The following is a 17,607-nucleotide window of genomic DNA, read 5'->3' as shown; positions in this document are numbered from 1 at the left end:
CTGCAGTTGTACAGGGCCCTAGTGAGACCACATCTGTGCAGTTTTGGTCCCCTAATTTGAGGAAGGACATTCTTGCTATTGAGGGAGTGCAGCGTAGGTTTACAAGGTTAATTCCCGGGATGGCGGGACTGTCATATTGCTGAGCGAATGGAGCGGCTGGGCTTGTACACTCTGGAATTTACAATGAGAGGGGATCTTATTAAAACATATAAGATTATTAAGCGTTTGGACATGCTAGAGGCAGGAAACATGTTCCCGATGTTGGGGGAGTCCAGAACCAGGGGCCACTGTTTAAGAATAAGGGGTAAGCCATTTAGAATGGAGATAAGGAAACACTTTTTCACACAGAGAGTTGTGAGTCTGTGGAATTCTCTGCTCAGAGGGCGTTGGAGGCCGGTTCTCTGGATACTTTAAAGAGAGAGCTAGATAGGGCTCTTGAAGATAGCGGAGTCAGGGGATATGGGGAGAAGGCAGGAACGGGGTACTGTTTGGGAAGATGATCAGCCATGATCACATTGAATGGCGGTGCTGGCTCGAAGGGCCGAATGGCCTACTCCTGCACCTATGGTCTATTGTCAGCATCCAACCCGCGTCTCTGGCGCTGTGAGGCAGCAGCTTGACCAGTTGCGCCACCGTGCCGCCATCTATAAGACACCTTTCACCCGTGGTCACCTGAACAAAGCACAAGTGAGTGGAGTAACTTAATGAGTCAAGCAGTCTCTGTGAAGGGAGAGACACAATGTACTGGAGTAACTCAGCGGGTCAGACAGTATGTTTAAGAAGGAACTGCAGATGCTGGAAAATCGAAGGTACACAAAAATGCTGGAGAAACTCAGCGGGTGCAGCAGCATCTATGGAGCAAAGGAAATAGGCAACGTTGCGGGCCGAAACTCAGACAGTATCCCTGGAGAACATGGAAAGATGATGTTTCGGGTCGGTGCCCTTCCTCAAACTGGGAAAGACCGTAGAGGGAATGTTGTGTCTGTCCATTTCCCTCCACAGATGCTGCCTGACGTGCTGAGTTCCTCCAGCGCTTTGTGTTTTGCTCAAGGCTCCAGCATCTGCAGTTCCTTGTGTTTCCAGTTGTGGTCACCTCTTTGCCGTGCGATTCTGGGCAGAGAGTTTGAAGCTGCCCTGAAGGGAGGATAGATAGTGAGTGTGAGAGAGGGTGGATATGGGCATGAGAACGTGAATTGGACTGGAGTATTCCAGCAGAGTGCTGCAGTAACTCAGCGAGACAGGCAGCATCTCTGGAGAACATGGATAGGTGACGTTTCACAGAGTGCTGGAGTTACTCAGCAGGTCAGGCAACATCTCTGGAGAACATGGATAGGTGACGTTTTGGGTCAGAACCCTTCTTCGGACTGAAAGAATGTGAGCTGGAATGCTGATCAAGCAGAGAGTTGGCAGATTTTGATGCGAGGTGTGATTAAGGGAAGTACCCCTCTACCTCCTGTCTCCGAATACATATTTATTTACACAAACCACTAGTTGCACCATGCCATGAAGCAAGGCAAGGTGGTGCAAGTGGTGGAGCTGCTGCCTTGCAGCGCCAGGGACTCAGTCTGAAGAAGGGTCTCGACCCGAAAAGTCGCCCATTCCTTCTCTCCAGAGATGATGCCTCACCCGCTGAGTTACTCCAGCACTTTGTGTCTACCTTTTATTTACACACACCATCCTCGATGATAACAGCCAACAATGGCTTCTTTGAAAAGTTGCCAATTTACTTGTGAGAAAATCATTCTCTGAGTGCAGCAGATTGCATCATTGAATTCCATGCATTTCTGACCCGACTGAACCTATAAAAATAATAGTGCATCTTTGCCTACAGGCAGCCACTTTGTGCCTGCAGTTTTAGAGACTTCGATGGTTGTTTATCAGCTGGAAACTAAGCACGTCACCATCAACTTTTAGTCACATACCCGTTTCCTTGTCTACAGGTAAGAGTGGTGGTATCAATGTGGTCAAACTGAACTCGGGTCAGTTCATTCAGGTTTAATATTGTCACGTATACCATGAAAAAGCTTTGTTTTGCACATTCTCCAAACATGGATGGATCATACGTCCATACAATCAAGTTCATAACTTCTCGAGGCCATTCAGCCCATCAAGTCTACTCCGCCATTCAATCTTGGCTGATCTCTTTCCCTCAACCCCATTCTCCTGCCTTCTCCCCAGGACACCCGTACTAATCAAGAATCTGTCAATCTCCGCTTTAAAAATATCAATTGATGGCCTCCACAGCCCTCTGTGGCAGAATTCCACAGATTCACCACTCTCAGACTAAAGAAATTCCAAATCTCCTTCCTGTCTGTGGAATTCTCTGCCTCAGAGGGCGGTGGAGGCCGCTTCTCTGGATGCTTTCAAGAGTGAGTTAGATAGTGCTCTTAAAGATAGCGGAGTCAGGGGATATGGGGAGAGGGCAGGAACGGGGTACTGATTGTGGATGATCAGCCGTGATCGCATTGAATGGCGGTGCTGGCTCAAAGGGCCGAATGGTCTACTCCTGCACCTACTGTCTATTGTCTATTGAATCCTATGTGGAGTATGAATGTTCTCCTCCATGACCATGTAGTTTATTACCAGTTGCTCTGGTTTGCAACTTTAAAGATGTGACAAGGTTCCGCATGGTAGGCTGCCCTGGAAGGTTAGATCGCATGGGATCCAAGGAGAGATAGCTTAATGGATAGCAAATTGGCTCCATGGAAGGAAGCAGAGGGTGATGGTGGAAGGTTGCTTCTCGGGCTGGAGGCCTGTGACTAGTGGTGTGCCTCAGGGTTCGGTGCTGGGCCTGTTACTGTTTGTCATCTACATCAATGATTTGGATGAGAACACACAGGGCAAGATTAGCAAGTTTGCTGATGACACAAAAGTGGGCGGGTTTGCAGATAGTGAAGTTGGTTGTGAACGATTGCAGCAGGATCTGGATCGATTGGCCAGGTGGGATGAGGAATGGTTGATGGAATTTAATACAGAGAAGTGTGAGGTGTTGCATTTTAGGACGTCGAACAAGGGAAAGGGCAGGACCTACACAGTGAATGGTAGGCCTCTGGGTAGTGTTGTCGAGCAGAGGGATCTTGGAGTGCAGATGCATGGTTCCTTGAAGGTCGATTCGCAGGTAGATAAGGTGGTCAAAAAGACTTTGGGCACTTTGGCCTTCATCAGTCAGAGTTTTGAGTATAGAAGTTGGGAGGTCATGTTGCAGTTGTATAAGATGTTGGTGAGACCGCATTTAGAATATATGTGTTCAAGAAGGAACTGCAGATGCTGGAAGATCGAAGGTACACAAAATTGCTGGAGAAACTCAGCGGGTGCAGCAGCATCTATGGAGCGAAGGAAATAGGCGACGTTTCGGGCCGAAACCCTTCTTCAGACTGATGGGGGGTGGGGGGGAGAAGGAAGGAAAAGGGGAGGAGGAGGAGGAGCCCGAGGGCGGGCGGATGGGAGGGTGGGAGGAGACAGCTAGAGGGTTGAGGAAGGGGAGGAGACAGCAAGGATTAGCAAAATTGGGAGAATTCAATGTTAATGCCATCCGGACGCAAGGTCCCCAGACGGAATATGAGTTGCTGTTCCTCCAATTTCCGCTGTTGCTCACTCTGGCAATGGAGGAGACCCAGGACAGAGAGGTCGGATTGGGAATGGGAGGGGGAGTTGAAGTGCTGAGCCACCGGGAGGTCAGGTTGGTTTACCCCACCACTCGCCACATCTTCCCATCTCCCCCCATGTCTGCCTTCCGCAAAGACCGTTCCCTCCGCAACTCCCTCGTCAATTCTTCCCTTCCCTCCCGCACCACCCCCTCCCCGGGCACTTTCCGTTGCAACCGCAAGAAATGCAACACCTGTCCCTTCACCTCCCCTCTTGACTCCATTCAAGGACCCAAGCAGTCGTTCCAGGTGCGACAAAGGTTCACCTGGATCTCCTCCAACCTCATCTACTGCATCCGCTGCTCTAGATGTCAGCTGATTTACATCGGCGAGACTAAGCGGAGGTTGGGCGATCGTTTCGCCGAACACCTCCGCTCAGTCCGCAATAACCAACCTGACCTCCTGGTGGCTCAGCACTTCAACTCCCCCTCCCATTCCCAATTCGACCTCTCTGTCCTGGGTCTCCTCCATTGCCAGAGTGAGCAACATCGGAAATTGGAGGAACAGCACCTCATATTCCGTCTGGAGACCTTGCGTCCGGATGGCATTAACATTGAATTCTCCCAATTTTGCTAGTCCTTGCTGTCTCCTCCCCTTCCTCAACCCTCTAGCTGTCTCCTCCTACCCTCCCATCCGCCCGCCCTCGGGCTCCTCCTCCTCCCCTTTTCCTTCCTTCTCCCCCCCCACCCCCCATCAGTCTGAAGAAGGATTTCGGCCCGAAACGTCGCCTATTTCCTTCGCTCCATAGATGCTGCTGCACCCGCTGAGTTTCTCCAGCAATTTTGTGTACCTTTAGAATATATGTGTTCAGTTCCGGGCACCATGTTATAGGAAATATATTGTCAAGCTTGAAAGGGTTCAGAGAAGATTAACAAGTATGTTGCCAGGACTAGAGGGTGTGAGCTATAGGGAGAGTTGAGTAAGCTGGGTCTCTATTCCATGGAATGCAGGAGGATGAGGGGTGATCTTATAGAGGTGTACAAAATCATGAGAGGAATCGATCGGGTAGATGCACAGAGTCTCTTGCCCAGAGTAGGGGAATTGAGGACCAGATGATAGGTGAAGAGGAAAAGATTTAATAGGAATCTGAGGGGTAACTTTTTCACACAAAGGGTGGTGGGTGTATGGAACGAGCTGCCAGATGTGGTCATGGAGGCTGGGACTATGCCAACGTTTAAGAAACAGTTGGACAAGTAAATGGATAGGACCGGTTTGGAGGGATATGGACCAAGCGCAGGCAAGTGGGACATGTTGGCCGGTGTGGGCAAGTTGGGCCTAAGGGCCTGTCTCCACACTGTATGACTCTATGACTCTATGTGCTGTTTGGTCAATGGGGAACTGCAAATTACCCCATAGTCTAGGTAAGGGACAACAGAATCAAAATGTGGAGTTCACACAAGACTGAATAATTTACAAGGCTCCACGAGAATAAATAAAGTAGAAATAGGACTGATGGGGTTCTTGTGCTGGCGGGCAGCATGGGACATGGTGGGCCTAATGGCATCTTGCTATGCAGTAATGTAAGTAAATAAGTAACAAAGCAATTCAACAATAAATAACATCATGTGACCTTGAAAGTTTTTTTATTGCTAAAATGCATCATAATAATTGAACGCCTAACACCAATTCTGCACGGCACGTTGGCGCAGTGGTAGAGTTGCTGCCTTGCAGCGCCGGGGACTTGGGTTCCATCCTGACTACGGGTGCTGTCTGTACGAAGTTTGTACTTTCTCCCTGTGACCACACGGGTTTTCTCCAAGTTGCTCCGGTTTTCTCTCACACTCCAAAGACGTACGGGTTTGGAGGTTGTCTTGGTATAAATGTAAATTGTTCCTAGTGTGTGTAGGATAGTGTTAATGTGCGGGGGTCGCTGCTCGAAGGGCCTGTTTCCATGCTGTATCTCTGAACTAAATTAAAACTAAACTATATCTTAGTCTAGGTGGAGAATGGTTCTGTTTGAATGATTGTTATTATTCTCCAATTTGATTGTGCTCAATGAATCAATCCAGAAATAGAGTTTAAATGCAATTCTGATGTAGCTTTGCAATGACATTGTAGGGATATGCATGGAGTATTATAATTACTTGTATGATTTGAATTATTTCAGAAATTTGAACATACTCGGAAAAGTGTACTGCTTAAAGAAGGTCAAGACCTGATGACGGTCTACTATCAAGAAGTACAAACACTGTATGATGTGTTAAAAAGAGGTTTGATTGTATCAGGTTAGTATTGAGAATTGTACAAATCAGGCACGTGCTGTCAGGGTAGGCACTGACTAAAATTATAAAATGGTCATCTTTATTACTAAAAGTCTGATCTTGACCACTTCCTGTTGTTCTGTATATTGATTTTAGACAAAACGCTACCACTTACGGCTGTGATTTTTGGCCATCTTATTCAGAGTCCCCCCCCCCCGCTGCGCAGGACAAGAGGATTTTTCCCATCAATGAAAAATAAAAGAGTTATTAGTGTTTAAAAAATGTTGAGATTCTCTCTCCTGAAGGCCACGCACCTTCCAGAGAGGACTATAAAACCCAGAAGTGTGGAGATGCCTCAGTTCTCTGCAAGATGGGGGAGTGAGAGGTCACAATTCTCAGTCTGAGCTGTGAATAACACATGTCTACAAAACTGTGAGTGGTTTTACTGACCTGTCAGTGCCCTTAATGTGGTTTGAAAATGTAGTTTGAAAATGCAAAAGTGTGTTTTGGTTTGAAAGTGCATAAGCTGTGTTGCCTTTGGATTTGAAAGTGCTAAAGCAAGCTGTGTTGCCTTTGGTTTTGAAAGTGCTAAAGCAAGCTGTGTTGCCATTGGTTTTGAAAGTGCTAAAGCAAGCTGCCTTGCCTTTGGTTTTGAAAGTGCTAAAGCAAGCTGTGTTGCCTTTGGTTTTGAAAGTGCTAAAGCAAGCTGTGTTGCCATTGGTTTTGAAAGTGCTAAAGCAAGCTGTGTTGCCATTGGTTTTGAAAGTGCTAATGCAAGCTGCCGTGCCTTTGGGTTTGAAAGTGCTAAAGCAAGTTGCGTTGCCTTTGGATTTGAAAGTGCTAAAGTAAGCTGCCTTGCCTTTGGTTTTGAAAGTGCTAAAGCAAGCTGCCTTGCCTAATTAGAGCTGCCTTGCCTTCTATATAATTAAAAGTCTAATCTTGACCACTTCCTGTTTGCGCTTTATATTGATTTTAGTCAAAACGCTGCCACGTACGGCTGTGATTTTTTGCCATCTCACTCAGTCCCCATCTGCTCATCAGGTGCCGAGGATTTTTCCCATCGATGAAAAATATAAGAGTTATTAGTGTTTAAATTTTTTTAAGATTCTCTCTCCTGTCAATCACGCCATGAAGGCCACGCCCCTTCTGGTGGGAGGGGGGAGGGACTATAAAACCTGGAAGTGTGGGTGTGGCTCAGTCTCTGCAAGATGGGGGAGGGAGAGGTCATGACTCGCTGTCTTTAGTGGCCTTGCACCCTGCTTGAAATGGTATGAAACTGCACTTGAATTTGGTGCCCTTGCACCCTGCTTGAAATGGAATTTCAAGGAATAGCCGTGAGTCAACTGCGAGCCCACCAGCCGTGAGTAAGTGAGCTGCCAGCTCAACAGGCTTGAGGGACTGAGCCGCCAGCCCAATAATCCATTCGACCCACAATATCCATACTAGCCCTCTGGAAACCATTCCCTTCAGCGCCCAACACCCATACTAGCACTCCAGAAAGTGCCCCGCCCCCCCACTGGCCACTAATATTGGAATTGGTGGAGAGGTGGAATATTGCGTTGAGGGACCAGCCCACCCGTGCGATGCTGGGACCCAACGGGTCCCACTTAGTCCAGTTACTAAATATAAATAGTAAAGGCACGGGAGAATTATGCCTTCCTAAGAGATCGATCTCTTTGGTAGGCATAACTCTCCTGTGCCTTTCATCCGCAGTACATGTAACACACAAAAGTGTGTGCAGCTCGCGTGCCGTCGACGCTGCTTCAAGCCTTCAATGACAACGGTCTATAAAGGCAGCTGAAATTCTGCCTTTGCACCGTGGACTGCGTGCAGCCCAAGTTGCTTGGTGGGTTTTTCAAACACGGATTGCCATTATCTTGAGAGTGTCTTAAGAAACTAAGGGAGAAGAATGGAGTTTGTGTACAAACGGTGTGGCAAGTAAATTACTTTGGGCTACATGTTTTTAAATACTTTATTGAGAGATAAGGCTTTTGAAGACCAATTACTTTATAAAAGTCGACAGACTGCCTACCGGAGAGGAGAACAATCTGTGCATGCTCGGTTTTCACGATTTTTTAAAAGCCGACTGACTGCCTACCCTGAGTAATTACTCACGGCAGGCACGTGCTTGGTACAAATCTTCGACATGATGGTTTGGTTCAGTTAGAGATACAGCATCGAAACAAGCTCTTCGGCCCACCGAGGCCACACCGACCACTGAGCAGCCATGCACACTATGTTCTATGTAATCCCACTTTCCCACCCACTCCCAGCGCACTAGGGGGCAATTTACAGAGGGCCGATTAACCTACAAACCAGCATGTCCTTGGGATGTTGGAGGAAACCGGTGCACCCGGTGCTAACGCATAAAGTCCAGCAGGCAGTGAAGAAAGTGAATGGCATGTTGGCCTTTATAACAAGAGGAGTCGAGTATAGGACAGAGGTCCTTCTGCAGTTGTACAGGACATTAGTGAGACCACACCTGGAGTATTGTGTGCAGTTTTGGTCCCCTAATTTGAGGAAGGACATTCTTGCTATTGAGGGAGTGCAACATAGGTTTACAAGGGATGGCCGGACTGTCAAATTTGTGGATGATCAGCCATAGATGGATTTAAGAGAGAGTTAGATAGAGTTCTAGGGGCTAGTGGAGTCAAGGGATTTGAGGAGAAGGGAGGCACGGGTTATTGATAGGGGACGATCAGCAATAATCACAATGAATGGCGGTGCTGGCTCGAAGGGCCGAATGGCCTCCTCCTGCACCTATTTTCGATGTTTCTATACACTGAGAGAATGAAGCACCTGGGCTTGTACACTCTGGAGTTTAGAAGGATGAGAGGGGATCTAGATGCTAGAGGGAGGAAACATGTTCCCGATGTTGGGGGAGCAGAACCAGGGGCCACAGTTTAAGAATAACGGGTAAGCCATTTAGAACAGAGATGAGGAAACACTTTTTCACACAGAGAGTTATGAGTGTGGAATTCTCTCCCTCAGAGGGCGGTGGAGGCCGCTTCTTAATAAAATCTTAACAAACATACTGATATCTGATCTCCCGGTTGCTAAACACTTTAACTCCCCCTCCCATTCCCACACTGATCTTTCTGCCCTGGGCCTCCTCCATTGTCAGAGTGAGGCCCAGCGCAAATTGGAGGAACAGCACCTCATATTCCGCTTGGGCAGCTTATACCCCAGCGGTATGAACATTGACTTCTCGAACTTCAAGTAACCCTTGCCTTCCCTCTCTCTCCATCCCTCCACCTTCACAGTTCTCCGACTAGTCTGAATGTCCTCGTTTACATTTTATCTCTGTTTGTTTTGATGTTACCTTCTCCTAGCTAACAACGATCCATTCTACATTTTCCATGATCTGCATCCCCTTCGTCTCGTTTTCACACCTTACACACCCACATCTCTGTATCTCCGTCTCCCCCGATTCAGTCTCAAGAACGCTCAACCCAAAACGTTAATTATACCTTCTCTCCAGAGATGTCGCCTGTGTTACTCCAGCACTTTGTGTTTATCTTCAGTTTAAACCAGCATCTGCAGTTCCTTCATGCAACATACTTATGCAGTACATGAATATGTTTAATTGACTACTGTAAATCTCCACACTGTGGGTTAATGGCAAAGAGCAGTTGATAGGTTGATGTGAGACAGACTAAGTTAAAAGAGCACAGGGAAATGCAACAAGGTGTGTTTGCTCCCCTTGATGCTGTTATGGACCCAGTGGTATAAGTATAACATACAATAAGTATAACATATACCCATAAGTAGAACATACAATAAGGAGTGAGCAGATGCTGGTTTAAACCGAAGATAGACACAAAAAGCTGGAGTAACTCAGCGGGTCAGACATCATCTGTTGAGAAAAGGAATAGGTGGCAGAAATGCTGTCTGACCTGCTGCGTTACTGCAGCTTTTTGTTTCTACATACAATAAGGAGTTGTGCACGTGGCTTGTTTTTTGTTTTTACATTTTTCCAAGTCAATGATTGCATAATCAATCCAGAATTAGTTTCCCCAAATGATACAAGACTCTGATGCCTGATAATGTTTAAGAAAGAACTGCAGATGCTGGAAAAATCAAAGGTAGACGAAAATGCTGGAGGAACTTCACCCGCTGAGTTTGTGTCTATCCTAATACTGTTGTGGTAATTTTCTTCGGCATCTTTCCTAAAACGTGGTGTCTTGGATTTGACATCGTCCTCCAGATGAAGGCTGTCAGCGCCTTTAAAAGCTTGGCATGATTTCAGCGTACTTAATAATCATTGTTAGTAGAGTCAAAGATCGACTTTAAAGTTACAGCGTGGAAACTGGCCCTTCACCCCACTGGATCCGCGCCGACCAGCAATCACCCCGCACGCTAGCTCTATCCTACACACTAGGGACAAGTTACAGAAGCCAATTAACATGCAAATCTGTATGTCTTTGGGATTGTGGGAGGAAACCGGAGCAAAACCCACGTGGTCACGGGGAGAACGTACAAATTCCGCACAGGCGGCACCCATAGTCAGGATCGAACCCGGGACTCCGGCGCTGTAAAGCTGCAACTCTACCGCTGCGCACCTGGGTCGCCCTGTAGCATGCGCTGTCAGATATCTTCCCCTCGTTTCACCGCCAAGTATTTATGGTCCCAGGCATTCCTGCAGCTCCTTTATAATTGAATCATTTAGTTTAAACCGTCTCTTTCTATTCTTCCCACTGAAAGTCCATATTTCTCGCCATTAAATGTCACCACTGTGTAGCTGTCAACGGCTAACCTATGTTTTCCTGAGCTCAGTTACTGCGCTGGTCATTGTTTGCTACATGTGTGTTGTGTCATTCTCAAATGAAGAGTCTTTTACCCAAAGTAGGGAGGAATCAAGAATCAGAGGACATAGGTTTAAGGTGAGAGGGGCAAGATTTAATAAGAACATGAGGGACAACATTTTTCACAGCAAGTGGTGGGTATATGGAATTAACTGCCAGAGGAAGTAGTTGAGGCTTTATTTTAGTTTAATTTAGAGATATAACGTGGAAAGAGGTCCTTCGGCCCACTGAGAACTCGCTGACCAACGTCCACCCGATGACTTCTTCAATGTTATCCCAGTTTTGCATCCTACAAGAGGAGGGACAACTTACAGAAGCTAATTGACCTGCAAACTTGCACATCTTTGGAGCACCCAGAGAAGACACACGTGGCCACTGGGAGAACATACAAACTCCGTACAGACAGCACCCGTAGTCAGGATCGAACCCGGTTCTGTAAGGCAGCAACTCTATCACTGTGCCACTGTGCCGTCCAAATAGGCAGATACGATAACAACATTTAAAAGATATTCGGACAGGTTCAAGGATAGGAAAGGTTCAGAGGGATATGGGCCAAACGTGGGCGAGTAGATGGGGGTACCACGGTCGGCATGGGCAAGTTGGGCCGAAGGGCCTGTTTCTGTGCCGTATGACGTGAGAATATTTTTTCTGAATTCTTTCTGTTCAATGCCTCCCTCGTTTCCCCATCCCCTCTCTCATCGCTAACCCGCACACTCTAACTAAATCATTTGTGAAATGCAAGCGATGTGGAATTTTGTTCTTTTAAAATTCAACAGCTTGCATTTTACAAATGAGTTAGTAAAAGTGTGCGGGTTAGCGATGGTTTGTTTATTAATGTATCTCCAGTTTTGGGCAGCTCAATTACTGGAATGGTATTCAAGCAATGTGAAATATCGCACATAACTTAATTATATTATTAACATAAAATCAAGAATGTTAAAAGGAATTGCTAGAATGAAGTTATACTTCTTTTAAATGGGAGCAGCGGTGTGCAAAGGAGTCATTTATGTGAATGTTGAGGAAACCAGAGAGATCCTTCACTTGTGGTTGGAAGGCACAACAAAGTTTGGTATTCACAAAGAATTAAGAGGGACATTCCCCAAAACGTTCCTCATTTAGAACTTTTTTACAAATGTGAAATTTCTCAGCCATTGAAGAAGTGCTCTTTAATGGATTGTGGATGATCAGCCATGATCACATTGAATGGCGGTGCTGGCTCGAAGGGCCGATTGACTTACTCCTGCACCTATTGACTATGTATCTATAACTCTATTACTCTATGACTATTTATGTGCATGTACAAGGAAATGAACAATATGGGCTTGGATATAAACCTTGCATGGTATACATTTATATTATTTTTTAACTTGGCTGATATCCTACAATGATTAGAAATCAAAATTAAACCGGCGCAGTGGCAGCATGGAAGATAGTAGTTTTTAACATATTCAGATTATTGTGCATTATTTTAAGTGGCTTAGGCAATCAAGAAGAGTTAGAATATTTACATGCAGAGTTAATTTTTTTTGTATTTTTTAGGTAATGGACCCTGTGTGGGCTGCAGAAAGCCAAATCAACCTTTCCAGTGGATATCCTATCGTGAAGTAAGTAAGCTTGTTCCTTTTAGTAAGAAGATGTTGATGAATAGTGTTGGGCAAATGGTACTAGCTGCCAGAAGAGGTAGTTAAGGCAGGTACTGTGACAGCATTTAAAAGATACTTGGACAGGTACATGGATAGGAACGTTTAGAAGGGTATGGGACAAATGTGGGCAAATGAGTGACATATTGGTTTGGGTCAAATGGGACTAGCCTAGTTGGGACTTATTGGACCGAAGAGCCTGTTTCCATGCTGTATGACTCTCTGTGACTTTATGAATGTATGAAAAGTTGAACAATCCAGCTTGCATCGTCTGTAAAGTTCAAGTTCGAGTTCACATTTATTGCCACAGGTACATTGGAATTTGATTTACCACGCAGCCACACAATCAAAAAGAGGACAATACACATTAGAATATAACATGAACATCCACCACAGTGGAATCAACATTCCTCACTGTGGTGGAGGGCAATAACGTTCAGTCAGTCCTCCTCCTTTGTTCATCCGTGGTCGGGGCCATGAACCCTCCGCAGTCGCCGCTACGGACGGCCAGATGTACAGGCCGTCTCGTCGGGATGATTGAAACTCCGAAGCCTGGTTGGACGAACTCACTCCGTGGCTTGGAGTTCCTGAATCGGCACTTTCCTACCGGAGACCGCAGCTTCAGGATGTTATAGGCCGCAGGCCGGCGGTCGGAGCTCTTCTCCGGCGATCCCCGGCAAGGGATCCCAGATGGTAAGTCCACGCCACGCCCGCGGCTAGAAGCTCCGCAGATCACGGCCCCACGATGCCAAAGTCACCAGGCCAGCGATCGTAGCACTCCTCTCTGGTGACCCCCGGCAAAGGTTCGCCCCCGCTCCGCGATGGAAAAGTCCACGCTGCGCCCGCTGCTGAAGCTCTGGGCCCGACTCCGGGAAAGGCCGCTCCAATCTATGTGTTAGGCCGCGAGAGGGGAGGTGGAGAAGCGACATAGAAAAGTCGCCCCTCCGTGAGGAAGTGACCGAAAAATGGTTTCCCCCCCTTTGTCCCACACCACCCCCCAAACAAGACACACTGAGAAACACCCAAACCAAACACTTGGACACACTTAAAAAAAAAAGTCAAAATAACGAACACACTGCTGGCAGGGCAGCCGACTCGCAGCATCCGCGATGGACCAAGCAGTTGTGGGTAAGACTAAGGATAACTTCTAGAAAGATTTTGTGGAAGTCCGTGGGTTGTGGTCTCTGCTTTCTGTCTTGAAGACTCTGGAAGAGGACTTTCTCGGTAATCGCCAGAGAAATTGTATAAAAAGAGATGACATTTTGATAATCAGGTTGCTTTAAATGATAATCGTATCTTAATAAACAATAGACAATAGGTGCAGGAGTAGGCCATTCAGCCCTTCGAGCCAGCACTACCCTTCAATGTGATCATCCCCAATCAGTACCCTGTTCCTGCCTTCTCCCCATATCCCCTGACTCCACTATCTTCAAGAGCCCTATCTAGCTCTCTCTTGAAAGTATCCAGAGAACCGGCCTGCACCGCCCACTGCGGCAGAGAATTCCACAGACTCACAACTCTCTGTGAGAAAAAGTGTTTACACATCTCCGTTCTAACAGTGGCCCCTGGTTCTGGACTCCCCCAACATCGGGAACATGTTTTCTGCCTCTAGCGTGTCCAAACCCTGAATAATCTTATATGTTTCAATAAGAATCCCTCTCATCCTTCTAAATTCCAGTGTATAGAAGCCCAGCCGCTCTAGTATCTCAGCATATGACAGTCCCGCCATCCCGGGAATTAACCTTGTAAACCTACGCTGCACTCCCTCAAAAGCCTTGCCGAAGATAGGTGGAGGGGCAGGTAGTGTAGAAAAAGCGGGATTCTGCTGAAGCACTTGGATAGATTGCGAGAGTGGGTAGAGAAGTGGAATACAGCCAAGCAAAGTATGCGGTCATGCATCTTGGTAGTAGGAATAAAGGCATAGGCGATTTTCTAAATGTGGAGACGATTCAGAAATCGGAGGTGCAAAGGGACTTGGGAGTGCTGGTGCAGCACTCGTTTTGTTAAGGAGGACTTTGTCGAACTTCTACAGGTGCACAGTAGAGAGCATGCTGACCGGTTGCATCGTGGCTTGGTTCGGCAACTTGAGTGCCCAGGAGCGAAAAAGACTACGAAACGTAATAAACACAGCCCAGTCCATCATCGACTCTGACCTTCCTTCCATCGAGGGGATCTATCGCAGTCGCTGCCTCAAAAAGGCTGCCAGCATCATCAAGGACCCACACCATCCTGGCCACTCACTCATCTCCCCGCTACCATCAGGTAGAAGGTACAGGAGCCTGAAGACTGCAACGTCCAGGTTCAGAAACAGCTTCTTCCCCACAGCCGTCAGGCTATTGAACTCAACTCATACAAAACTCTGAACATTAATAGCCCATTATCTGTTTATTTGCACTTTATTTATTCATGTGTGTATATATTTATACATTGGTATATGGACACACTGATCTGTTCTGTATTCATGCCTTCTATATTCTGTTGTGCTGAAGCAAAGCAAGAATTTCATTGCCCTATCTGGGACACATGGCAATCAACTCTCTTGAACTTGAACTTGAACTTGAACTTGAGGATCCCCAAAAAGTTAAATGGCCCCTGGTTCTGGATTCGCCCAACATTGGGAACATTTTTCCTGCATCTAGCTTGTCCAGTCCTTTTACAATTTTATATGTTTCTGTAAGATCCTCCCTCATCCTTCTAAACTCCAGTGAATACAAGCCTAGTCTTTTCAATCTTTCCTCATATGACAGTCCCGCCATCCCAGGGATCAATCTCGTGAACCTATGCCGCAATACCTCAATCACAAGGATGTCCTTCCTCAAATTAGGAGACCAAAACTGTACACAATACTCCAGATGTGGTCTTACCAGAGCCCTATAAAACTGCAGAAGAACCTCTTTACTCCGATACTGAAATCCTCTTGTTATGAAGGCCAACATTCCATTAGCTTTCTTCACTGCCTGCTGTACCTGCACACCAATTAGCCTACAAACTTGTATGTCTTTGGAGTGTGGGAGGAAACCGGAGCACCAGGGAAAAACCCACACAGGTCACGGGAGAACGTATAAACTGTTACAGACAGCACCCGTAGTCAGGTTCGAACCCGGGTCTCTGGCGCTGTGAGGCAGCAACTCTACCGCTATGCCACCCGTATGGAAGGACCGGTCAGAAGCCTGATAACAGAGGGCAAGAAGCTGCTCCTGAGTCTGGTGGTGCGCGCTTTCAAGCTTCTGGATCTTTTGCCAGATGGTAGCGGGGAGAAGAAGGAATGACCGGGGTGGGACAAGTCTTTGAAGTCTAATGTACACAATGGGGTAGCGGTGAATCGGTCAAATGCAAAGGAAAATTGTGTCTTTTCACAGGAACCTTTGGAATAGCATTGTGGAAATTGTTAGCACCCTCTTCTCAGGGGTGAAAATAGCATATATGAATTTGTAGGTCTCAATTTCAATAAATTTCATGAAATGAAGTCTAGATTTTACCATGTGCAAGATACAATGGTCTCCAAAATATGAGGTGAAACTTGTAACCATGGAAATTCATGTTGTGGGCATTCATGCATTCATGAGGGATTGATTCATGCTGCCTAGCATCACGGAGCTGGAGGCCTTTGCTCGGGACTGACTTTGAGCCCCATCGTGGGGCCGTGGACTTACCATCGGAGCCTGCGATCCCTTGCCTGGGATCGACGCTCCAACCGGGGCTTGCGGATTTCACCATCGAGGAGCTCGCAGTCTCGGTGAGAGACCGATGTCGGGAAGCTCCAAAGTCGCAGAAGGTTCGACCAGCCCCGACCAGGGGTCCGATCGCCTGGCGCGGGGGAGCTGAGATCCCCCCGGATGCTTGATTGCCCCGATGCGGAGGGCCCGACTGCCGGCTACGGAAGGCCCGAGGCCCCCGAGAACAAAGAAGGGAAGAGATTGAATTTTTTCGCCTTCCATCACAGTGAGGAATGTGGAGGAGTCATTGTGGTGGATGTTCATGTTAAAATGTATTTTGTGTGTCTTATTGCTTTTTTATTGATATGACTGTGTGGTAAATCAAATTCTTCATATGTTGCAAAACATTATTTGAAACAAGTTTATTCATGGATAACCCCTTGAGATGGACAGTCATCTCGTTTTCGAGGGGGTCCAACATAGAACATACAGCACAAGACATAACATACATAGAGTAGGTATGTTGCAAAGCCTACCTGAAGCGTCGTTGAAAATCTGTCGCTGCGGGTGTGCGCGATTTTGGCGCCGTTTAGGGGGGGGCGGGTTTAAAACGCGATTTTCTCTAGGCTGATCAAATCGAAGATGTTCAGCCTAGTTAATTATTAACGAAAAATCGCTGGAAGACCCCGTCGCAAAAGCTATTATTAGTTTTAAAGGCCTCGTATAATAGTTATAGTAGTTTAAAAATCAATCTCTAAACCCGCGACCGCCAGCAACCGCAGTGTCTCATAGAGCAAATAATTGAAGGTAGGCTGCATATTTTTACATTAAAAAGGGCTTCTAAAGATCCCTTTATACAAAGTTTAATATTGCGAGAAGCTCATTTTGGGCCCATTATATCCCGCAGTATTTTTCTGGGCATTTGGGGCACAAATCTACTGCAATGTGAACGTTCTAAACCAGCGCGTTCACAGGAACCCACTGGAAAGCTGATTTAAATGGGCATTTATTTACAGCAATTGAACACTGAATTCCTTCCATTTGGCCTATAAATTAATGTAAATGAGATTTAAAAATCATGTTTTATTGTGAATTATTTGTGAATATTATTTGGACATTTAGGCTATTTAAAAATGTTAATCATTTATTAAGAAATGGATAGATGTTTAGATCTAGTAATTGAAGTCTGAAATTAGCTACAATTAGGTAACTAACTAATTATATGCTTTAATTTCAGGTCATCCAAGTAAGATTATTTTATATTTGTTTCAGAATGCTTCAATCTATGATAACTGAAAATTTCATTCAGTTCTCTTAATTTTTAAGAAAGTTATGGGCTTTTGACTGTTCACGATCACAGCTTTTTTGTTATGTCCATAGAAAATCAATAGGGAACAAGATGCTCATTTCCGAGTATGAAAATGGCCATAACTTTTTAAATACTTGAGATATGAAAGTGAATTAGGTGTCAAATTAAACTTATTTTTATGCTTTATCTGATGGGATAAATTACAGACTTGATTTTTAAAATCTCAAAATTTTGTAACATTGCTACATAGAGGTTCTCATTGACCCACCTACCCACACACCAATCCCACAACCCCTCCATCCCCACTTGTTATAGTTTATAACAATTGTTAATTGGCTTTACATATCCAATA

The 17,607-nt window shown here is 46.0% G+C and overlaps 1 protein-coding gene across 7 annotated transcripts in view; it reads left to right on the top strand.

The window, feature by feature from the left end:
* acsl1 (acyl-CoA synthetase long chain family member 1) overlaps positions 1-17,607 on the top strand; it is a 148,385-nt gene that overhangs the window by 54,371 nt on the left and 76,407 nt on the right. For all 7 annotated transcript variants that reach the window (XM_033018555.1, XM_033018549.1, XM_033018553.1 and 4 more), the window contains exons 3-4: positions 5,752-5,869; positions 12,190-12,254. In XM_033018555.1, coding sequence (XP_032874446.1) covers positions 5,752-5,869; positions 12,190-12,254 — 183 coding nt within the window. The remainder of the gene's footprint in view (positions 1-5,751; positions 5,870-12,189; positions 12,255-17,607) is intronic.

The sequence above is a fragment of the Amblyraja radiata genome, chromosome 3, assembly GCF_010909765.2.
Source record: "Amblyraja radiata isolate CabotCenter1 chromosome 3, sAmbRad1.1.pri, whole genome shotgun sequence".
NCBI classification, from domain to species: Eukaryota; Metazoa; Chordata; class Chondrichthyes; order Rajiformes; family Rajidae; genus Amblyraja; species Amblyraja radiata.
Note: the sequence above shows the minus strand (reverse complement) of the source record. Positions and strands in the feature narration are given on the sequence as shown.